Source organism: Cotesia typhae, unplaced genomic scaffold (genome assembly GCF_013202065.1).
Source record: "Cotesia typhae breed Kobodo isofemale line unplaced genomic scaffold, CoteBio_Ctyphae scaffold_121, whole genome shotgun sequence".
Classification (NCBI taxonomy): domain Eukaryota; kingdom Metazoa; phylum Arthropoda; class Insecta; order Hymenoptera; family Braconidae; genus Cotesia; species Cotesia typhae.
Window position 1 is genome coordinate 5762037 of NW_027423773.1, and position 21608 is coordinate 5783644.

Genomic DNA, 21608 nt, shown 5'->3' on the forward strand with positions numbered 1-21608 from the left:
TGGCTAAAAGAAAGAGTTATTCTAACTCCAACGAATGATTCAGCAAATAGCATTAACAACTTTCTTCTGGAAAAGCTATCAACTAATCAAATGAAGTATAAATCTATTGATACAGTCGTAGAAGTTGATGATGATGTCCATTATCCTGTCGAGTTCTTACATACACTCAATCCACCCGGAATACCATCTCATATTCTCAATAGTAAAATTGGAGTACTAATAATGTTACTGCGCAATTTGGATCCTCCAAAACTATGTAACGGTACCTGACTACAAGTGAAAAATTTACATAAAAATATTATTGAAGCTACAATTTTAACAGGTAAACATAAAGGAGAAGTCGTATTTATTCCAAGAATTCCTTTGGTTCCATCTGACTACCATTTCAACTTCAAACTTCTACAATTTCCTGTTAGGGTTTGCTATGCTATGACTATCAATAAAGCGCAGGGGCAGAGTTTAAAATTAGCTGGTGTAGATTTGAGACATGATTGTTTTTCTCATGGTCAGTTTTATGTGGCATGCTCAAGAGTCAGTTCACCGGACGACTTGATTATTCTTCCACGAGAAAAAAAGACAAAAAACATTGTTAACAAGGAAGTTCTAAGTTTGTAACTGTATAAAACTGTTAATTTTATTCATTGATAAGTATTGAGTGATTGTTATATTTGTGTTCATTACGAGAAATAAATTTTTTTAAAAAGTGAAAGCTGAGTTTTTTTTTTATGGTGTAGGCCTCCTGGGGATCCCGCCACGTTAAATAACGGGGACGCATCCCAATACACAGTACCTCATGGGTGATGCGGAAATCTGTGTATGATAAATGCATTGACTGGTACTATTTTTCCTGACTAAAAATTTTAAAAATTCACTTCATTTATCAATAAGAAAATAAACATTTTTCAGTTAATATAAGAAATAACGATTGAAATTGATAGTGTGCCCAGCGAAGCGGGCGGGTGGCTGCTACTATATATATATATATACTCTTTTCGCGCTGATCATCCTCAGTCAATATCATCCTCATCGTCATCAGAAGAATTATCAGAATTTAGGAGTTCATCACGGCAATAGCCGTCTATGAAACCATTAAAAATGAGATTTAAGATATTTAAATTAAACGATGTACGGTCTAGAAATAAAAACTTACCATAGTCTGTTAAGAAGGGTTTTAAACACTCAGCGTCTGCTTTTGATGTTTGAAGGATTGTATTAACGACAACTGTCATTAATACAGTGTTATTTGTTAATAATCCTTTCTTGTAAGCTCTTGATAACATACGATAAGAAGCTATAGCCACAATTCTACGCAATAGTTTTATTAATCTGTCACGTTGTAAAAAGGCCCAACTTGAAACACGAGTTTCAGTGTAGTTTCACCACAAACGAGGTGATTTATCCCATATGTATCGCACTAGCTGACACACAGCCCTCGTAAAGGGTTGTTGATAAATGTAATTATCTGTATTCATTATGTCTTCAAAAAATACTTTAGTACGTTACAAAAAGCTGATTGAAACTGTCTTATAATTATAAGAAAAGTTGTATGCAGTAGCTGGTCACGTTATGCTGAGATGGCTTTTTAAAAACACACGTGCAGTCTAGACAGTTAACGCATAGCTCTACTCTACATTTGTTAATACTATATGAAAAATGCTTAACCATCATATTAATTTGTGGGTGTTAGCCGCGTGTAACCAGCATCAGCTCGCTTAAGAACATTGTTGGTGCAACAGCTATTAATTTGAAATGGCTAAACGCTCTTTCTACCAGAATTTTGAAGGTGACGAAGGTGTTGAAAAACACCGTTTTATACCATCATGGGAACGTTTTGATTTCTTTTTGACAACATCTTATAAATTAAATGATTCACACTCAAAGTCAATAATTGTTGGTTTAAAACTGGGTAGTGATGTTTATAAGTTTGAACCATGTGTCGCTATTGTTGATGAAGAAGCCTGTGGTATTTTGTGTGCATCAGCGAAGTGGTTAAAATTTATAACTGTTCTTAAAAAACTAACCCGTAATCTAAATTTAATTGAATCACAATAAAAAAAGTTACCGCTCGAAACAACATTGTTTGACGGCTTTCGAAGAGCTCGTGAACGCCTACTTAAATTATCTTCAAAAATTCGTCGAACCTTGTAATGCATGTCTCAATCACCTTTTTACACCAGTTCAAGAGTTCTTACCAAAACTTCTTGGCAACATCGAATTACCTGAAGAAGTCATTCGTAAATATGTGATATCAAATTTGAAAAATAATACCGTCAAAGACAGTGTGATTAGTGAGCTATCAGGTAAACAAGGTAAACCGTACCAATGGTTTATTGAAAACTATATCGATATTGTTACTTATGAATTAATATTGCTCTTCGATAAAGAAATTATTGCTAAAGTGAAGAATGTTTAAATGATTATGGATAGTATGAAAATCTAAAAAGTGAAATGTTTATTTCATAAAATGTAAAGAGTTTTGTCTATTGTTATTGTATTCTGCGAAAACTAATGTATCAATAACTAATAATACATGTATTAATAATTTATATTTATTATAAATATGATTATAATAGCTAATAAGAAAAAAATCTCTTCATTGTTCTTAAAATAAGATCTAATATGCAGATTTACGGTAAGTAAGATTTTCGTTTATCAATGGAATTATTTAAGATTATAAATTATATCATAATTAATTATTTATCGCTAAGAAGTAAGTAAATATACAAATACACTATTATTAACATACTATCCACATCATGTGTGTGTGCGTGCGCGCGTGTGTGTGTGTGTGTGTGGTATATATGTACATCATAATAATTATTATTATTTAATAAGAGTCTCTACTATTATCCCTACTACTACTACTACTACTACTACTACTACTACTACTACTACTACTACTACTACTACTACTACTACTACTACTACTACTACTACTACTACTGCGAATAACACAAGTTACCCCCACCTCAAAAGAGTGGGATTCGCCAAAGTTGCACCATACTGCTTACAATGTAAGCAAAATAAGCGGAGTATCTCTGAAATTTGCGCCCAGGGAATCCAAATTTAATGTCGTCGCGGTCATGCAAGTAAAGTAATTTTTCGACGTTATCGAAACTTGTTATTGTCCACTCTTGTTCAATTAAGTGGACTTTTTCGTACAAGCCGTAGAGAAGTCGAATTTGACGTCATTGTCTGGATTTGGATCAGTTGATTTTGCTTTCGATTGGTAAAACCTTGGTGGTTTACCCCTATGCATTCACTTTTAAATGCAAAGACAAACTCTATACACTCTCTGGTAACACTCGATCTTTTTAACATAATGAAATTACTACTTTGATTTAGAGTAAAGGTAAGAAATGAAATAATCGCTATAGTAACTAGAATGTAAGTTTTATATATGCACACTGAGTCATGGACACAATATTAAATGTTCAAAATGTCATCAAGTTAAATGTAGTTTTCATGAATGAAAATAATTCAGGGACCAAAATCTAGTATTAATTTAAGTTCACAGTTGTCATGATCTCAAATCAATCATTATCAACAAAACAAAGTTAATATGTTGAGATTCACTAGTAGTGGTGAGTCTTAAGACTATTTCGATTTTAAAGAAATAGCCGTGATTTATAAAATAAGTTTATTTCATTAAAAGCACTGTACTTCTTAAATATTTTATAATGAAATATAACGGAAACGTAACACTTTTCGATTTTAAATCACGCTCATGAACAACTCGTGGCTTCTCAATTTCATGTAGAAGCAAGAAAACTTGAAAATAAGGATAGGAAAGTCAGAGTACCAACGCATGTACGTCACGGGAAAGGGTTACAAATGGATATCTCAAGCTGCTGTCGCGCTGACAACGAAAAAAAAAAAAAAAAAAAAAAAAAAAAGAACTAATTTCAATTGATGACTTTTTATAATGGAAGAGGTCTAGAAAATCTGTATGATTTCGAGAACCTTGGAAAATTTTTTCTTAAATTTTAAATCTTTATTTAGGTAATAATCATTAACGATTCTATTTATAGTTATTCTTAATTGTGGGTTCTTTAATTATGACTAACATTCAGTACGATGAATTTTCGCTATATTTTGAGTTAAAAATAACGAAAAAGTATTTAGTTGACATAATCGACACAATCAATGAGTTATTCCATATAAAATTAGGACTTAATGCTAGAGACGCTGTAATATCAAAATGGCAGAAAAAAAATATTGATTATACGCCAACATACGTGGTATATAATCGATACATGGATGGATTTTCTTATGAAACCATTCATTGTCAAAATGCTGATCAATATACAAACGGAAATTATTCAAATATGAATATCGACAACGATCATAAACAAATTTTCGATTTCTGTTTTCGAACAAACTGTCCGTACTTGGCGGTGATTATAGAATTATTCCACATGGAATTGAAAAACCTGTCAAGTGTTTACTACATATTAGCTGATTTCTATTCATGGGCTACAGTAGTAGTAGCAAATCACGCTCGGCCACGACAAAATGAACAGAAAATTCATCAGTTTTCTTCGTGTTTCTCTCCTTTGCTAGTCAATAATTTCTACCATTTGTTTGATCAATCAGTGACATATATTCATTTGAGTTTCAATTTTAGAAATGGAAAATTATAGAACAACAAATCTCGTGTTGCTACTAAGTCCCTCCCATAAGACAGATTCTATGGTGAACATTCAAATGTATATGAAAGATCCAACAGATATTTTCTGACAGTTTCATGCTAACGGAAAAAGTATAAAACACAGATAGAACAAATAACTTGGGCCAAGAAAATTTTTTTCTCCAATTCTACAATCTTCGGCTAACTAATTGAACTATTTCAAATAAAGCAAATTTTTCTTCAAATCTATAGAATAAAAATGTTAAATCATGGATGGTTTAGTATGAATTGGAGAAATATAATTTTAGTTCAACTTTTTTTCAATTTAAATTCAAACTACTTCGTATTCAATTAAAAGTAAGAAAAAATTGATTCAAAACTTTTCGTTCTGTTGATGGTTAGTGAATATATTATGCAGTCAAAATAAATTCTGATAACTTATTTCTTGTGTAACAGGGTGAATTTACCCTGTGTCGATAAGTCATTGGAAATCGATTATAGTTTGACGCAGCACTGGTGCGTCTCGGTCTTCGGGATCTTTACTAATAATTAAGAGGGAGAAATTTTGGGTAAGTACACGGGAGTCGGTAAGTGCACCTAACAGAAGAGGTTTGACAGCCGACTTAGTTAGTCGCAAAATAAAATAACAAGGTAATCATCTCTTCGCGCGTTGCATATTGGAACGCAGCGATATATTTAACAGTCTCTAATCTTTTACATTTCATAATTTATAATGCGTACTGTACTTCTAGGAAAAAAATTATTGTCGGTTGACATTGAACGAGTTGGATCCCCATAATAGTTTCAATTTATTTATGTTAGCTATTATTTATTAATTAACTATTATTTATGTAGACTATTATTATTGATTCAATCGATTTTATTTGAAATTTGTATATTGTTAAAATGCGTCAAGTTCAAGTGGTGGTTATTAAAAATATTAAAAATTCAGATCAAATTCAAGAGTTATTGTAAGCATTATTACTAGTTTAGATGTTTCTATGTTGTAAAAAATTGATAATCGATTCTAAGATCAATATTTATACATCAATAATACCGGATCGTCAAGTATTATAAAATTGTATAGTAAAAACTGTGTTAGATTATAAACTTGTATATAAGGATCTTAATCGAAGCAATGAATTAAAAACCGTCGATAATTTGTAAATATTATACTCATAATTAATGAACAGAAAGTGAAATGTTTTGTTTTTTATTCAGTGTTAATCTAATTGAATTGATCATTAAAAATAGTGATCACTTTGCTATGTCGGACTTAACGTCCGACATTTTTATTTAATAACAAATAGAATTTAATTATTCATAAATAGTTTTATGTTTTTACAACTAATTACATACATTTATTTTATTTGTAAAATTTTTTTTTCTTTAGAATCTTGGATACATTTTTTTTTATAATAGAAATTATTGTAAAAATTTTTATCGATTTATTTGGGTCGAATAGTAAATAATAATTTTATGACCCTAGCAGATAAAAAAAAAAAATAGTTTTCTTATCTAACTAGAACTCGGAAAATTCCCACGTTTAGTTGGGCCCGACTTTATCTAGACCCGAAACAGGAATATTTTTTTTAATAAAATAAAATGCATAGAATAAAAATTTAAATAACAATAATTTAAAAAGCAAAAAACCTAAGTAATAGCAATATAGATTACAATAAAATTAAATGACGAAAATTTAAATAATGAAACAAATAACCAAATAGAACTTGATAATCGAACAATTTAAAATAAACAAATATTGAACAATAAAATTCTAAAACGATACAACAAAGTAATAAACTTACAAATAATCGAAGCAAAAATATTTCTACAATTAAATAATTAAGTTCAAAATAATTAAGATATGCTTTATTGAAATACATATTTTATTCATACGTTTAAATAAATAATTTAATACAGTAAAAGATCTTTATTCGCGGGGTATATGTTCCATAAATATGCCGCGAATACAGAAACCGTGAATACGGAATGGTAATTTATATGGGATTATAGGGGATACGTTCCTAGGTGACAAGAAAAAACAACAAATATATAAAAAAAATATTTTATTGAAGTTTTTTAAAAATTTTAATTAATTATCTTACGGCTTAGGCAATGGTTTGAAGAATTTTGTAATTTTTTCTTGCTTGGCAGTTTTCAAAAGCTCCTTCAATTCAGACTGATACACAGCAGCCGCATTAGCAACTTTCCTCTTAAAAATAAGACTTCGTTCCATAGATGGATCAATGTTCATAAAGAAATCGCAAAGCTCATTTGCCATTCTTAAGCCTTCACTAAGATTTTTCAAATTAAATGTCACGTTTCCAGTGCTTGTTGCAGCCTCTTCTTCAATGCGCTGTGAATTTAACATTTCCTCCAAGTCGGTTTCAGTCAAATCTTCATCTTGCGATTCAAGCAATTCCTGAATGTCACTTGATTCGATCTGTTCGAACCCATCTCGTCCTATTCCATTCGCGATTTCGGCTATGTTTGCAGTCAAAATTTGAGCTTGCACAGATTCTACGTCATTTTCCGCAGTCACAGCAGGCCACAATTTTTTCCAGCATGACTTCAATGTGTATGGATTCAGTTCTTCCAATGATTCTTTTATGTTTACGATGCATTTTGCTATGTCAAATTTCTTCCAGCATTCCATAACATTCATATCAGGATTGCATTCCATATTATCCAATATAATTTTGAAGGTTCGTCTTATGTAATAGAGCTTAAAGGCCTGGATTATGCCTTGGTCCATAGGTTGAAGCAAAGCCGTCGTGTTGGGAGGTAAAAATGTCACTTTCATATTTGGATGCATAGTTTCAAGTTCGCGAGGATGACCTGGTGCATTGTCCAAAACTAAAAGCGCTTTAAAGTCTAAATTCTGTTTTTTTAAATAAGTTTCAACTTCAGAAACAAAACAATTTCGGAACCAGTCACAAAAAATAGCGCTTGTAACCCACGCTTTCTTATTAGCACGCCAAAACACTGGCTGGTTGTCTTTGTTTTGATTTTTTAAAGCCCGAGGATTAAACGATCTGTAAAGCATCAGTGGCTTTAAGACACATCTCCACAAATCTCCAGAAGCATTAGAACATAGCAGCAGTGTAACTCTATCCTTTGCTGCCTTAAATCCAGGAGCAGACTTTTCGCTTTTAGACATGAATGTTTTGTTTGGCATTCTCTTCCAAAACAGTGCAGTTTCGTCTGCATTAAATACTTGCTCAGGTCTGTATCCTCCATCAGCTACTAGGTTTGCAAATTCTTCTGGATATCGTCCTGCTGCAGCAGTGTCTGCAGATGCAGCTTCACCAACAATTTTGGTGTTATGCAATGATTGTCTCACCTTAAATTTATTGAACCAACCTTCCGATGCTTGAAATCCGCTATCTGTACATTCACCACTAAATCTACCATCAGGTTCTTTAAAATGAGCGTAAAGACGCTTGGCCTTCTCCCGGACCATTGGACCACTCAGGGGCACTCTTTTTTGGTTGCGGTCTTCGATCCATAATGACAACGCCACTTCCATTTTTTCTATTGCTGGATCGCGAACAATTTTCGCTGACAGTGAAGTTGAAGCTACAGACGACCTTATTTTATCTTCGGATTTTTTTATCGATCGTACAGTTGATTCGTTGACATTGAATGAGCGTGATATGGATGCAAATGACTCTCCAAGGCGCAAACGATCAAGCATTTCTATTTTCACTTTAAGCGGTAACACAGATTTTTTTCGTATCGAAACACGTTTCTCAATTTTTTTAGTTGACATTATAAACTAGGAAGAGTGCAGTAGAGACGTGTTACTCGATCACAATTTTTGTAACGAATGTGAAAGACGAAACAATAAAACACGCAAAGCGGCTTTTACTATAAACGGAACAACAACATTTAAAAATATACTTTATTCATTGAGTAATAAGGTTGCTTTCATTCTGTTTGTTTACATTCTCAAAAACACCGCTCGCGGCGAAGGCGGCTTGTGTCAAAGTCCTCGGCGATATCATTTAACAACATACTTTTGGTTAAGTTGTAATAAGATCTATTTTACTATTTTATTAGTCCATTTGACAAGGATATTGTGTTGGATACTTGTTAGAATAATTTTAATATTATTATGTATGTACTTATTAGATCCGCGAATAAAGAAATTTTTAGTCGCGAATATAAGAATTGGGTAGCATTTTCTTAATCCGCGAATAGTGAAAACGCGAATAAAGGAAGCGCGAATAAGGAGCTTTTACTGTATAAAATTTGGTCAAAGTAAATAATTTAATGTAAAATAGTACACATGTATGTCTTTGTCTATGCATAAATGCGCTTACGTATACACAAACACATAGATGTATAATAGAGCATAAGAGTAAGGGAGAAGCGATATTGTACTCTGACCCAAGTAGAGGGAACTTATGCAACATTATAGAAAAATCTAAGAGAGAGGGCAAGAGCTCAAGGAAATAGAAAAATAATTGGACATTGTTTCTCCCATCTAGTAAAAATAAGTAACGCCCTAAAATTCGACACCTTTACGATTTTCAACAAAAATATCTCTCGTTGTCCTGACGTCCTAATGTTAAACATCGGAAAAGTTTTTATAAGTTTCAATGAAGCCACGTGTCAGATTCAAAAAGAAATTGTTAGTGAAGTAAATTTAAATTATGTAAAGAAACAGTAACAGTGATATTTAAGTAAGTTCTTAATTAAGATTTTTATGTTTGTTTTAACAATTCAAATCTTTGTTTAATAATTTTATAATATATTTGTTAAATTGAATTCATTTTTCTTATATTATAACTTGAACACCTTCCCATAAAGCTTCAGATCCTTATCTATTAGCCTAACGGCTAAGAATAAAATTAATTAAATTTTAGTTGCGTTTTCGACGTAACAACTTATTTTTGTTGTAAATGTTACAATACTGCCGCTAGTTACACGTCGAGCTGTCGGAGCAGCCTGTCTCCCAACTTCAGCACGTATGAATTAATTTCATTCCTAAGTTACCCGGCAACAACGATACACGTATAAATATACTTTTCTTTATTCTGTTACTATATGACAATAAATAATTACTTACCACGAATACAATCTTATTATTTCACGTCAGGTTATGGGCCCAGCAAACGTCTGGAGAGTAATAGATTTTTTTTTTTGTGAAATAATAATAGTTTTTATAAAACCGCAGTGAGTCAAAGTGAACAGTCATACAAATATGGCGGGCATGAACAGCCACAACATACAGGCGTTGTCAAAAGACAACTATGACACGTGGAAAATGCAAATGGAAGCTCTACTAGTGCAGAAAAAGTTATGGAGATATGCCGGAGGAAATTCAACAAGGCCAACTGATGCGAGTGGAAACGAAGAAGCTATCACAGGATGGATAGAAGGTGACCAGTTCGCACGTGCGAGTATTGTCCTGGCTATTGCGCCGTCAGAGCTAAAAAGCATTAAAAATTGCAAAACAGCGCGTGAGCTCTGGGAGAAGCTGGAAACTATCTACGCATCAAAGGGGCCGATACGTAAGGCAACATTAATGAGAACATTATTTGTACATAAATTCAAAGATGGCGACGATATACACAAGTATACAGAAAATTTCTTTGATGTCGTTGACAAACTCGCATCCATGGAAATAGATATAAATGAGGACCTGCTCACGACTATGTTACTACACGGATTACCAACAAGCTTCGAAAATTTCAGCTGTGTAATCAAGAGCCGAGACGCTTTACCTTGTAACCGGGGGGCTTAGCCCAGATCCAGTTAGCTACCCCTTTCCTCTTTAGAAAGGGCGCCACTGGGATTTTAGACACGGTGTCCCAGAAACCGGGGAAGTATGAGAGGGAAAAGACAGGGTCGTGAGAAGTCCGAGAAAAGCTGTAAATAAAATTGAGAAAAAAATTATTTATAACAATTAAAGTGATTTATTCAATCAATTTACAAACAACAATTTTCTTATAACTAACTTAATTGTGAGAACCTCTCACCTGCGTTGGCCCTTGCCAATTTATTCAAACCTCGTCACTCCGACGGAATACCTTAAAACCTAAATTTTCCCTCGTCAACCTGACGGAATACCAGTTAAAACCTATTCCCGACTGCGCCCCCGACTCGGGCGTCTACGCAGCGGTTTCCTAACTTAATCCGTTGTACCCCCGACTCGGGCGTCTATACAACGTTTCTAAATACTCACTAAATTCCATACAAAAATCGTCCACCGGACGCTAACTTAATACACACTTTCCCTAATTACTCAATTTTCTTCGAATTACTAATTATCTAAATTCCTTGAATTTTACGCTTAACATTTCTTTAATACCAATTACCAAATTCACTAATTTAATTCATTACAAAATTTATCAATCAAAATTATTCAATTAAATTTATTAACTATTTTCAATAAACTAATTTACTATATTTACTAAATTAATTAAATTCAGCCCAACGGCCTAGAATTAATTTTTTCAACATTTCAAATTTCAAATTCTACAAATTTAACAAGCCTCATTAAATATTCAACTTACATATATTCCAAGTGACCTTGATTATCTAAATTTCACAAATGCTTCTACTATTTCAACTTAATCAATTAATTTTAACTAATTAATTTCCCATAACTAAAAGGCTTGTAACAAACTAATTAATTGACATTTATGAATAATTTACTTATAAAAGAATCTACTAAATTAGATGTGACATCGGAGACAATAGCGATCATTAATTGACAAAATTTTATTACAGTTAATTCAGCCTCTCAATTTTCAAATTCAAGCTTGGCCTGAAATAATTGTAATAATAATACCTGACTTAACTTTTACAACTCTCCAAACGTTGAGTGAAGTCCTGGTGGAAACTGGCGAAATCAGCGGCTGGTTGGTCTCTCTCTCGTCTTCAATCGTCTTCAATGAACTATCTGACTCCAAGTAAAGGGTTCACAATCCCGGATCGTCCATTGACTTCCTTCTTGATGGTCCCAGATCTTGATGACAGAATTTACTACACAGCACTACACTGACTCACTGTTTTGCCAAAAGCCTCACTGTCTCAAAGCGTCACTGGCTCAAAAGCCTGGCTCAAAAGGTGTTACTTGTTCCAGGAGCTGGCTCAAAAAGCGTTACTTGTTCCAAGGCCTGGCTCAAAAAGCCTCGATGTTTCTTTTGTCGGATCTTTTATAACCCTTGACTCCGAGTTCTCGAACTTTCCTATTGTCAACCCCGCTTCGTTTTTGGGGACAGCAGTGGGGACTTTCGATTTGCACGCCCGGTGACAAGTCTGAACTACTTGTCAAAAATCGTACGGTAAGGGAAAACCCCCATTTATCGTGGCGTCAACAAAGTGGTCGATAACAACCATGGGAAGTTCAATTTTCCCTGTCACAACCTAAGCCAGAAGAACTGAAAATAAAGATTTTAAACGAAGTTTTGGCTAGACATGCAGATACAAGTGAAACAGAGAGAGAAGTCAAGGCACAGGTCGTTAAATCAAGGTCACAGGCACACACAATCAAAGGTAATAATAAAAATATGTATCAGGTTTGTTACAAGTGTTGTAAACCGGGACACTTCGCTAGAAATTTTCGAACTGGAAAAGGTAACCATCAACAGTGCATGCAAGACATCTGCATATGAATGGGGTCATGAAGTTATGTAATGAGGAGTTAGCTACAGGAATAAATATATCACGAGAAGGGCAGAGTCAAGTATGTGAAGTGTGTTGTCGCGGAAAATTTGCTGCAAAACCCTTTGAAGAGAGGCCGAATAGAAGCAGAACACCACTAGAAATCATACATTACGACATCTGCGGCCCCATGGGAACACTTTCCAACGGTGGGGCGAGATATATGATAACATTCATCGATGACTGCAGTACGTGGGGCGAAGTATACTTCTTGAAGAGCTAAGATGAAGCTCTTGGTAAGTTTAAACAATTTAAAAATTTTGTTGAGACGTTTACTGGCCACAAAATTGAATATTTACAGACAGATAACGGCAGAGAGTACTGCAATAACAAATTTGAAGAATACCCGAATGAAGCTGGAATACAAAGAAGGCTGTCTGCACCGTATACTCCACAACAAAACGAAGTAGCTGAAAGGAGAAACAGAACACTCCTGGATACAGCGATGTACATGCTCATTTAATCAAGTCTACCTCATTCACATTGGGCGGAAGCAGTATCTATGGCGAATTATATAAGAAATCGTTGTCCCAGCAGATGTATAAGCGGGAGAACTCCGTATGAGATCTAGTACGGAAAATTACCCGACCTGCGACATATAAGAATTTTTGGTGCTAAAGCCTACGTGTTGGACAAGAGCATTAGCCGTGGAAAACTGGATCCAACGGCAACCCCTTGTAAGCTAGTAGGCTACGATTCGCAAGCAAAGGCATACAGGATACGTTTAGACAGTCATAGGGTTGTAGTTACCCGCGACGTCACATTTGATGAAGACATGAGGCCGATGAGAGGCAATAAAGACCCGCCAGAATTATTAGAACAAAAAGAAAATACAAAAATTAAAGAAAAGGATGTAGAAGATGAACCAAGAAGATTCTACGCAAACGTTGATCCCACTCCGTACGGAGAAGGAGAAGAAGGAGAATCAGAAGAAGAAAATGAAGAGACAATGGTAGTAAGAGAACTGCGTGGAAGACCGAGGATGATACGCACCGGGAGACCCGGTCGTCTATCAAAGGAATATAGGATTGACAGCTGCTCTAGTTAAGGCTCGACAAACAGAAACGACGAAGACCTTAAAGACGACGTATTTGAGAAAGAAAAAGAAGAAGAGACTCGAGGCACGAAGAGACCACTCGACACTTCGTTAATACAGACTGAAAAACGTCCAAGAGCAGCAGATGAACCAACCGATTCAGGAGAGAGCGACAGTGAATTTATGAATATCGTGGAACACATAATACTAAACGCGGACATTCAACTGAAGAATACTTTAGCCGGAGAGGATGCAGAGATGTGGAAACGTGCAGTAGTCAATGAAATAAAGTCACATCTCGAATACGGAACTTGGAAAGTTGTACCAAGACCCGAAGATGAAAATATCATCAGCACAAAAACAGTATTAAAAGTTAAAACGGACCAAAATGGAGAAATAAATAGAAGAAATGCCCGTATCGTCGCAAGGGGATTCATCCAACAGCCCGGTTTCGACTACAACGAGACATACGCACCAGTAGCAAGATTTGAGTCGATCAGATTGATGATGGCAATAGCTGCAGAGATTGGGACAAAGATACAACAATGGGATGGCTGAAGCCATCGACGAGATCATACGCACGGAGAGACGTGATTCAAAGATTCACAAAGCAGCTGTAAGGATGCAGGAAGAGCTGAAAAATGAAAATCAAGTTTGCAGACTGAGGAAAGCCCTTTACGGCTTGGAACAATCCGGAGAAAGATGGTACAGTTGCCTACGGAACATTTTGGGTAAAATAGGACTGAAACCGACTGCATCAGATCCGTGTGTCTTCACTAGAGAAGTACAGGGATTTATAATCTTCATCACGGTCTGGGTGGACGATATTCTAGTTGTAGCAAATAATAAAGAGCTCCTCGAGCACGTAAAGTACAATTTAAGCAAAGAGCTAGAGATTAAAGACCTCGGCGATGGAAAATAGTGTCTAGGGATTGAGATCGATCAAGGCGAGGGTATAAAATTACGCCAAAAGAAATACATCGCTGAAATAATTAAAAGATTCAATATAGAGGAATGCAACGCAGCAGAAAGACCGGCCAGTCCAGGCGCCAAACTGGATGCAAAGACTGGCGTGAGAACAAACAAACCAGAAAAACGATATCCTTATAAAGAGCTGATTGGTTCTTTGATGTATCTGGCCACATGTACTCGACCAAACATCGCACACACCGTGAGCATACTAGCTCAATTTAACGACAGCCCACAAGATCACCACTGGGGAGCGGCCAAAAAGGTCATTAGATATTTAAAAGGGACAATGGAACTATCATTGCACTACCATAGACCCATGGGAAAACTGACAGCATACTCGGACTCCAATTATGCAAACGACAGTAAAAATGAAAAAGCATACGCAGGCTATGCATTCATGCTAAGCAGAGCAGCTGTCAGCTGTCAGCATTCCATCCCAGAACGAAACACATAGCTGTCAGGTATCACTTCATACGCGAGAAAGTCCGTGAGGGACTTCTCAACGTAAAGCACCTGCAATCGGATGAAATGGTAGCCGATATTTTTACCAAATCTCTGGGTACATTAAAACATTCGAAATTCCGAGAAGGTTTGGGCCTGTCGTGAGTACTATGCGCCGATATTGAGAGGGAGTGTTGTAAATGCTACAATACTGCCGCTAGTTACACGTCAAGCTGTCGGAGCAGCCTGTCTCCCTACTTCAGCACATATGAATTAATTTCATTCTTAAGTTACCTGGCAACAACGATACACGTATAAATATACTTTTCTTTATTCTGTTACTATATGACAATAAATAATTAATTACCACGAATATAATCTTATTATTTCACGTCAATTTTGATGATAATTTTATTGTTTTTACTTGATTCATTTTGATTTATAATTTTTACAATGTTTGAATAAAAGAATCAATTACCGTCAACGAATTTTTTTTTTTAAATAAAATTAATCCAATTCAACTTTTTCATGTTTTCATCTCCTAACTTTGTTTCTTTTACTACTCTTATTACAGACCAGAAAGTGCACCGTTTAATTTTATATTACCAGAACGATGTCCAAGCTTCACAGAGTCTGCGATAATACCAGCTAATCCATCGACTAATTTTGAAACAACGATGGAGATAATTGAGACTGAGATTATTAATCATAATATAAGAATTGCTTATTCTGAATCAACTAATTTTTTAAATTCCAAAGAAACTTATAATGGTACTGTACGTGTTGCTGCGTCATATGATATGGGTTACAGTACCAGAAGAAGTGGAAGAACGTATGACAGTATGAATGGATAAGCAGCTTTCTTGGGTAGAGAATCTGATAAAGCCATTGACTATCTAACAACAAATCGTGGTTGTAAAATGTGTGCTCTAGGTCATCCCAAATCAGACCACGATTGTAGTCTAAATTTGATCAGGAGCGCTAAAGCTATGGAACCTTTTGCTGCTAGTAGTATGATGTGCAATGGTAAAATTTTTAAAGAGCATAATATTGAAGTAGGAATTTCAATTGGAGATGACGACAGCTCAACGATTGCTGCTGTCCGTGCCGCAAGCCAATCACAAGTGATAAAGCTCTCAGACAAAAATCACACAAGTCGAGGTATTACGCTTTAAAAATATGCCAAAGTTCATAAAGAATTAAAAAATGACTCAGTAACATATCTGCATCGTTATTTTACTTATGCTATATCTCAAAATGAAGGAAATAGTAAAGAAGTAGCTAATGCATTAAAAAATTTTCCTAACCATGCCTTTAATAATCATACTGAAACAGGGTAAATTTACCCTGCCTCGATAAGTCGCCGAAGATCAATAATTATTCGACTCAGCACTGGCGCGCCTTGATCTTCGCGACATTTTTTAGTAACTAAGAGGGGGGGTGAATTAGGTAAGTGAACGGGAGCCGGCGAGTGTGACAACCAGAAGAGGTTGGCCAACCGACACCACCGGTTGGTGTATTCAGCACAGAAAAGGTAATTATTTTTTCGCACGTTTTTGTTAAAACGCGGCGATAAAAAATTGTTAACGTTTCTTTACTATTAACTAGTTAAACAAAATACTTACTTGTACTGTGGTAACAAGAAAAAAAAATTAAGGAACTGACTGGGACCGGATCCCCGAAGAAAATTCAACACCAGAAGCTCGGGCCGGATTTTCCTGAAAAATTTTCCGGACCAAAAGTATAAGGGATCTTCATCGAGTTATATATTCAGGTACCGAAGTTTACTCTGTGGGCGGTAAGTGCACCGCGGTTTGTACGTGGTCCACATTACCTTTTCTAAATCTTATAAATATTTCTTTTAATTAATTAATTAGCAATAGAACCTTTCGTTAGTTTGGATTGAGTGATTTTCATGAGGATTTATACCCGAAAGTCACGCAACCGTTCTTGAGGGATAAATTCGTTCTACATTCTTCGGGAGAATTTTTTAACTAACTAAAATTAATCAATTAAATTAATTAACATCTGAAAAATTCGTTTGTTTAATCATTGTAATATTATAACAATTAATTCAAGAAAGAGTAATTAATTTTGAGCTTGAAAAATAATCGACAAGCATTTTCTCGTGGAATTTTGGTCATGCGTCAATAAATTTTGCGTCGCAGTAATTCCAAATACCCAAGGTCAATAATTACCAAACTAGCGAATGTTGTAGAATCAAAATTGAGTGTGTTGACTTTTGATGATTTTGTAAACAAAAATTTGTACATAAAATTTGATTGAATATGATATTAAGAATCGTTTATTGAAACTATTTTATATTGTTAAATATTTTACCACGTAAAAATTAATTAATTTGGGCTTAAGTCCGTGGATTTGAGATAAATTAAATTTTCAATTTTCTTAGCGAGAAGTTAAAAATATACTGGTGGCAAGAAAAATGATTACTGAATTAATTATAAAAATTGCTTCGTAAATTAATGATCAAATTTCGTGATAAAATCCTGTTTTTTCTTTAATTTATAGTAGAAATAAATCTTACTTTAAAATAGGGCTCCGATGTTTCTTGAACATTTATTAATGCTATATTTTCTAATGAAGTGAATTTAATTAACAGTTCATTCAATTAATAAACTGATTCATTTTTTCTCGATCTGAATGAAATGTTCGGAAGCTATTTAGTTGTACAAATATCAATCTTATCCGTGAAATAATGAAAACAAGCATGAATTTCAATTGTTATCGATTCATATGGTTCATCAAAATGATCATCAGTAGGGTTAATGACTTGTTGAGGAAGGGCTGAAAGAATTGTCCGTAAAATCTCTTTTCATATCAGTTCTCTGACTCAGTTATCAGAAATGAAAAAATTTTGGGTACTCAATGACGCACGCCAAGTACGTCTAAAAAATTGTTTTTATTCGTTAAATTTATCACAAAATTTTTTCAATTATGAAAGATCATAACGACTACTTGGTCTGTTTTTTTTTTGATTTTACATCTTTTTGTAAAATGATAATTTCTCCTTGGCATTTTTGTAAATCAAGAGTTGTGAACGTGTACTTGGCGTAATTTTTTACAGTGGAACTGTTTTTGTTCGGATTTTACATCTTTTTGTAAAGTGAAAATTTCTCCTTTTGACGTGATTAGCACTCGATTTCCGAAACACGAGGTAAAACCAATAATTTCACGATTTTTGAAAATCTTCGATTTTCTTAACGGATAGTTAAAAAAATCATCTAAGTAACCTACGATTTTTTTTAGAAATTGTATTTACATGAATTTTTTTCTTCTTTACAATTTCCGCCATTCAGAAATACAGAAATTAGATATTTTATAAAAAACGTTGCATTTGTTCTTTCTTTTTTTACATTCTCACAGAGCATTTAAAATTTGTCCTTTGTAGAGATTGAAAAAAAATGAATTAATCAACCATATACATAAGCAGGCTTAGAAGAGGGTTCTATTTATAATTTACTAACAAATAGTTGTTACATACATAATGTCTCGTATTTTTTGTTACAATCGTTTACGCTCCTATTTTCATTTTACTTTACTGTAAAGAGAGAATGATAATAATTACGTAAAAGGAAAAGAACAGAAGCCGAGAAAATTAAAGTGTGTGCGTGTAACCTTTACGCGGGATTAAAGTAAATAAAACTTCTTCGGCGTTGATGGCAAATATCACTGAATTTTATTATGACAAAGAATTCAAATTGCGCGCGTATGCGCACGCTTTAATTCCAACTAATAAGGAATCAGTAACCATTCTTTCGAGACTTTCGATTTTTATTGATTCCATTTCTGTGTATATTTTGTCGCTTTCGTAATTCAATAATTACTTTACATTCGATCAACTTATGTCTATATATAGCACTCCAAAATAATGAAAAAAGCTATTTCTTGTGAATCGTTTATCGTTAGAGCAAAGAAACCGTCAAATATTTAAGTTGAATTAGATTCATATTTTTGAATTACAGTCCAATAAATATTAACTTTACATACTAAAGTAATGACAAATATCAAAAAATAATACCAAAAAAGAATCGAATGAATGTAAAGACTAAGCAAATCTATTGACCAAAGAATTACAAATATATATATATATATATATATATATATATATATATATATATATATATATATATATATATATAATGCAACTGTACTATCAAGTAATACATATCTTCGTTAGTATGACAATTAGAAAGCAAAAGCCTGTTTATAAATTACTTAAAAACAAAAAATTTAGTTTTTTCTTTTACAGCCTGCAAATACTGTCCTTTCCAGAAGCTAAAAAAATTGAAAAAGTCAGTTTAGTAAAATATTGAATACTAAAAAATAAAATTGAGTGAAACTTATTTATGAAATAATACATACATTATATCTCGTAATTTTTGTTTGCGGCCAGCCCTTTTTTTCTTTAGATTTGTTTTCTTGTAACTGTGACGAAAGAATAATTCATATAATTATAATGAAAGAAGGAAGAAAGTTTGGGAAATCTAAAAGTGTACGCCTCACACGCTCATTCTATTATAGTGAAACTTATTTGAAAAGATATTTAATCAATTATTGGCTTCATTTGCCTGATGCATGAAGACCAACATAACTACAGATGAACCGGTAGATAAACTTATAATATTCATTGACTATATTATTTGTCAATATACTAGACGGAAAATAAAACAAAGTCCCTACCTGCTGTGATTATCATTCTGGAGCGCACCATCACCATACAATATATGATATGCTTTACGTGCTTGCTCTAATCGACATTCAATGTCATTAATTATATCTAGCAAACGTTGAGCATTTTCATCAACACCTGAGTATTTTTCTGCTACTAAAGTATCGGCCATCTTAAAATTTTTCAATAGCCCAGAACTGAAACCAAAAACAATTTTTTAAGACAGCAACGTCGTGTTATAGACATACAAACTGAAAATTCATAGAAATTGTCCACTTGTATATTAATAAATTTATATCTTTAATTATTTTAATTAATATATTTGTATATATGTTAGGTTATCCATAAAAAAAACTCACCCGTGTTTAATTTGACGAGATTCCAAATAACAAGGCCACAAGCAATCGTTTGGCTAACTCAAATGAGATATTGGTGTCGTGTTTAAGTTTTTTTTTAAATTATAATTTTATAATTTTTTTCATTACAATATTGAGCGTGTTTAGCCGAACTAAATCCTGAGTGAACTTAGTAATACATAGTAGATAAATACTAAGTAATAAATGAAATAGTATCCTTGTTAAATCGTAAATAATTGAGATGTCGCTGTTGATGATTTCAGTTGAGTAACATGTGAATATACATTATTTATGGGTAAATTTTTATCTTTAGTTTGGAGAGTAGAGGTACCTCTACCTACCATAGTCTTTAATAAATTTCTTCAATTATAATTATTAATAATAGATTGTTCAAAACAACGAAACTTTAAGTCGTAAAAATCAAATTAGGTAATAATATATACTTGAAATGTGCAACAATGAATAATTAAACAACAAAAGAAAAATTAATATAAAAGAACATAATTTACTACAATTAAATGAAGTAAACATATTCGAGTCGCATTTTGAGCCCGGCTAGTTGTCTTCTCCTGCCAACCAGACTCGCGTTAATAAAAAGAGATACTAAGAAGGCTCATAACGCGACTCGATTGTAGATAAATAATGAATGAAAATTATTGTCACTAGAAATAATTTCAATCAATAGTTGATATTAGTCACTCTCAAAATATTTGCTACGATTTATCATATTTATAAAACACAAGAAAGTGTGGAAACTTCAAAAATGCACTATTCACGATTTTCATTAAATCGTAAAAAATTTTTGATGTTTCTAATAACCATCTGTGAATATAAATTTAAATCAACATTTGTTCGTGTTGTAGCTCATTCTAACTCGAAACTTTAGAAAAAAGTAAATACTGTATTTAAAGATGTCGTCGAAAAGAGCGCATTGATTTTGACTGTGTACGAGGCAATAAATATTTATTTTCTATGTGAAACCGTATTTAATATCTCGATCAGTCTATATATATGTATTAAAAAAATTTTGAAAGAAAAAAATATAAAAAAAAAAAACAGTTGTTAAATACAGATTTATTATCACCATCCATGTTAATTATATACATACAATCTTTTAGCTTTTTATTCTATTAATTGTAATTTAACTACACTGTGTTAGGTTTCATACTTGACGCCCGAAAGTTTTTTTCTAAATTATTCTCATTTTTGTTTTTGTTTCTATTGCGCTAAAACAATTTTAGAAACTGTAGAATTGATATTTATTATAATGATGAAGAAGGTATAATGATGATAGTAATAATAAAAATAGTTGCCGAAATTAGGCGAAAAAAAATTTTTCATTAGTAAGTAATTTTCAAATCGATACCGCGCAATAGCAACTTATCCACCAGAGGGTGTTATTATCAATTTAGTAACTTAGTTAGAGACATCGAAAGAAAAACTAGTAGTTTTTTTTTAATTCGTGTTTCTTATTTATTATTGGCGATATAAATTGTTATGGGCTTTTCGTTGCATTCAAAAAGATAATAAATACAATTGGTATTTAAAACACTAACTTTACTAGTGTACTAAAAAGGGACAAGTTTTATTCCGAACGCAGCACAGACTATCTTAGAACATTACTTTTCCAGATGCAACCTAAGCAAAAAAAAAATATTAACAGTGATTCTCACATGTATTCGACTTGCAGATACTTGTTGGTTACTACATGAAGATAGTTAAGCGAAATAAGTGAAAAGAAATTAAATTAAATTTTTTAATAAATATTCACAGTATTTTAGCATTGGTGAATATTTTCTCAAT

At 33.2% G+C, this 21608-nt stretch overlaps 1 protein-coding gene across 1 annotated transcript; it reads left to right on the top strand.

Moving 5' to 3' along the window:
- The first annotated feature begins 4029 nt into the window (after positions 1–4029).
- Positions 4030–4936, top strand: LOC141533672 (uncharacterized). Its single transcript, XM_074252673.1, has one exon. The coding sequence runs from the start codon at positions 4059–4061 to the stop codon at positions 4641–4643; it is 585 nt and encodes a 194-aa protein (XP_074108774.1). The 5' UTR covers positions 4030–4058; the 3' UTR covers positions 4644–4936.
- The last annotated feature ends 16672 nt before the right edge of the window (positions 4937–21608 follow it).

Bases quoted from the DNA above. Each gene is read 5' to 3' on its own strand.
- LOC141533672 (XM_074252673.1), top strand. From the start codon at position 4,059: ATGACTAACATTCAGTACGATGAATTTTCGCTATATTTTGAGTTAAAA.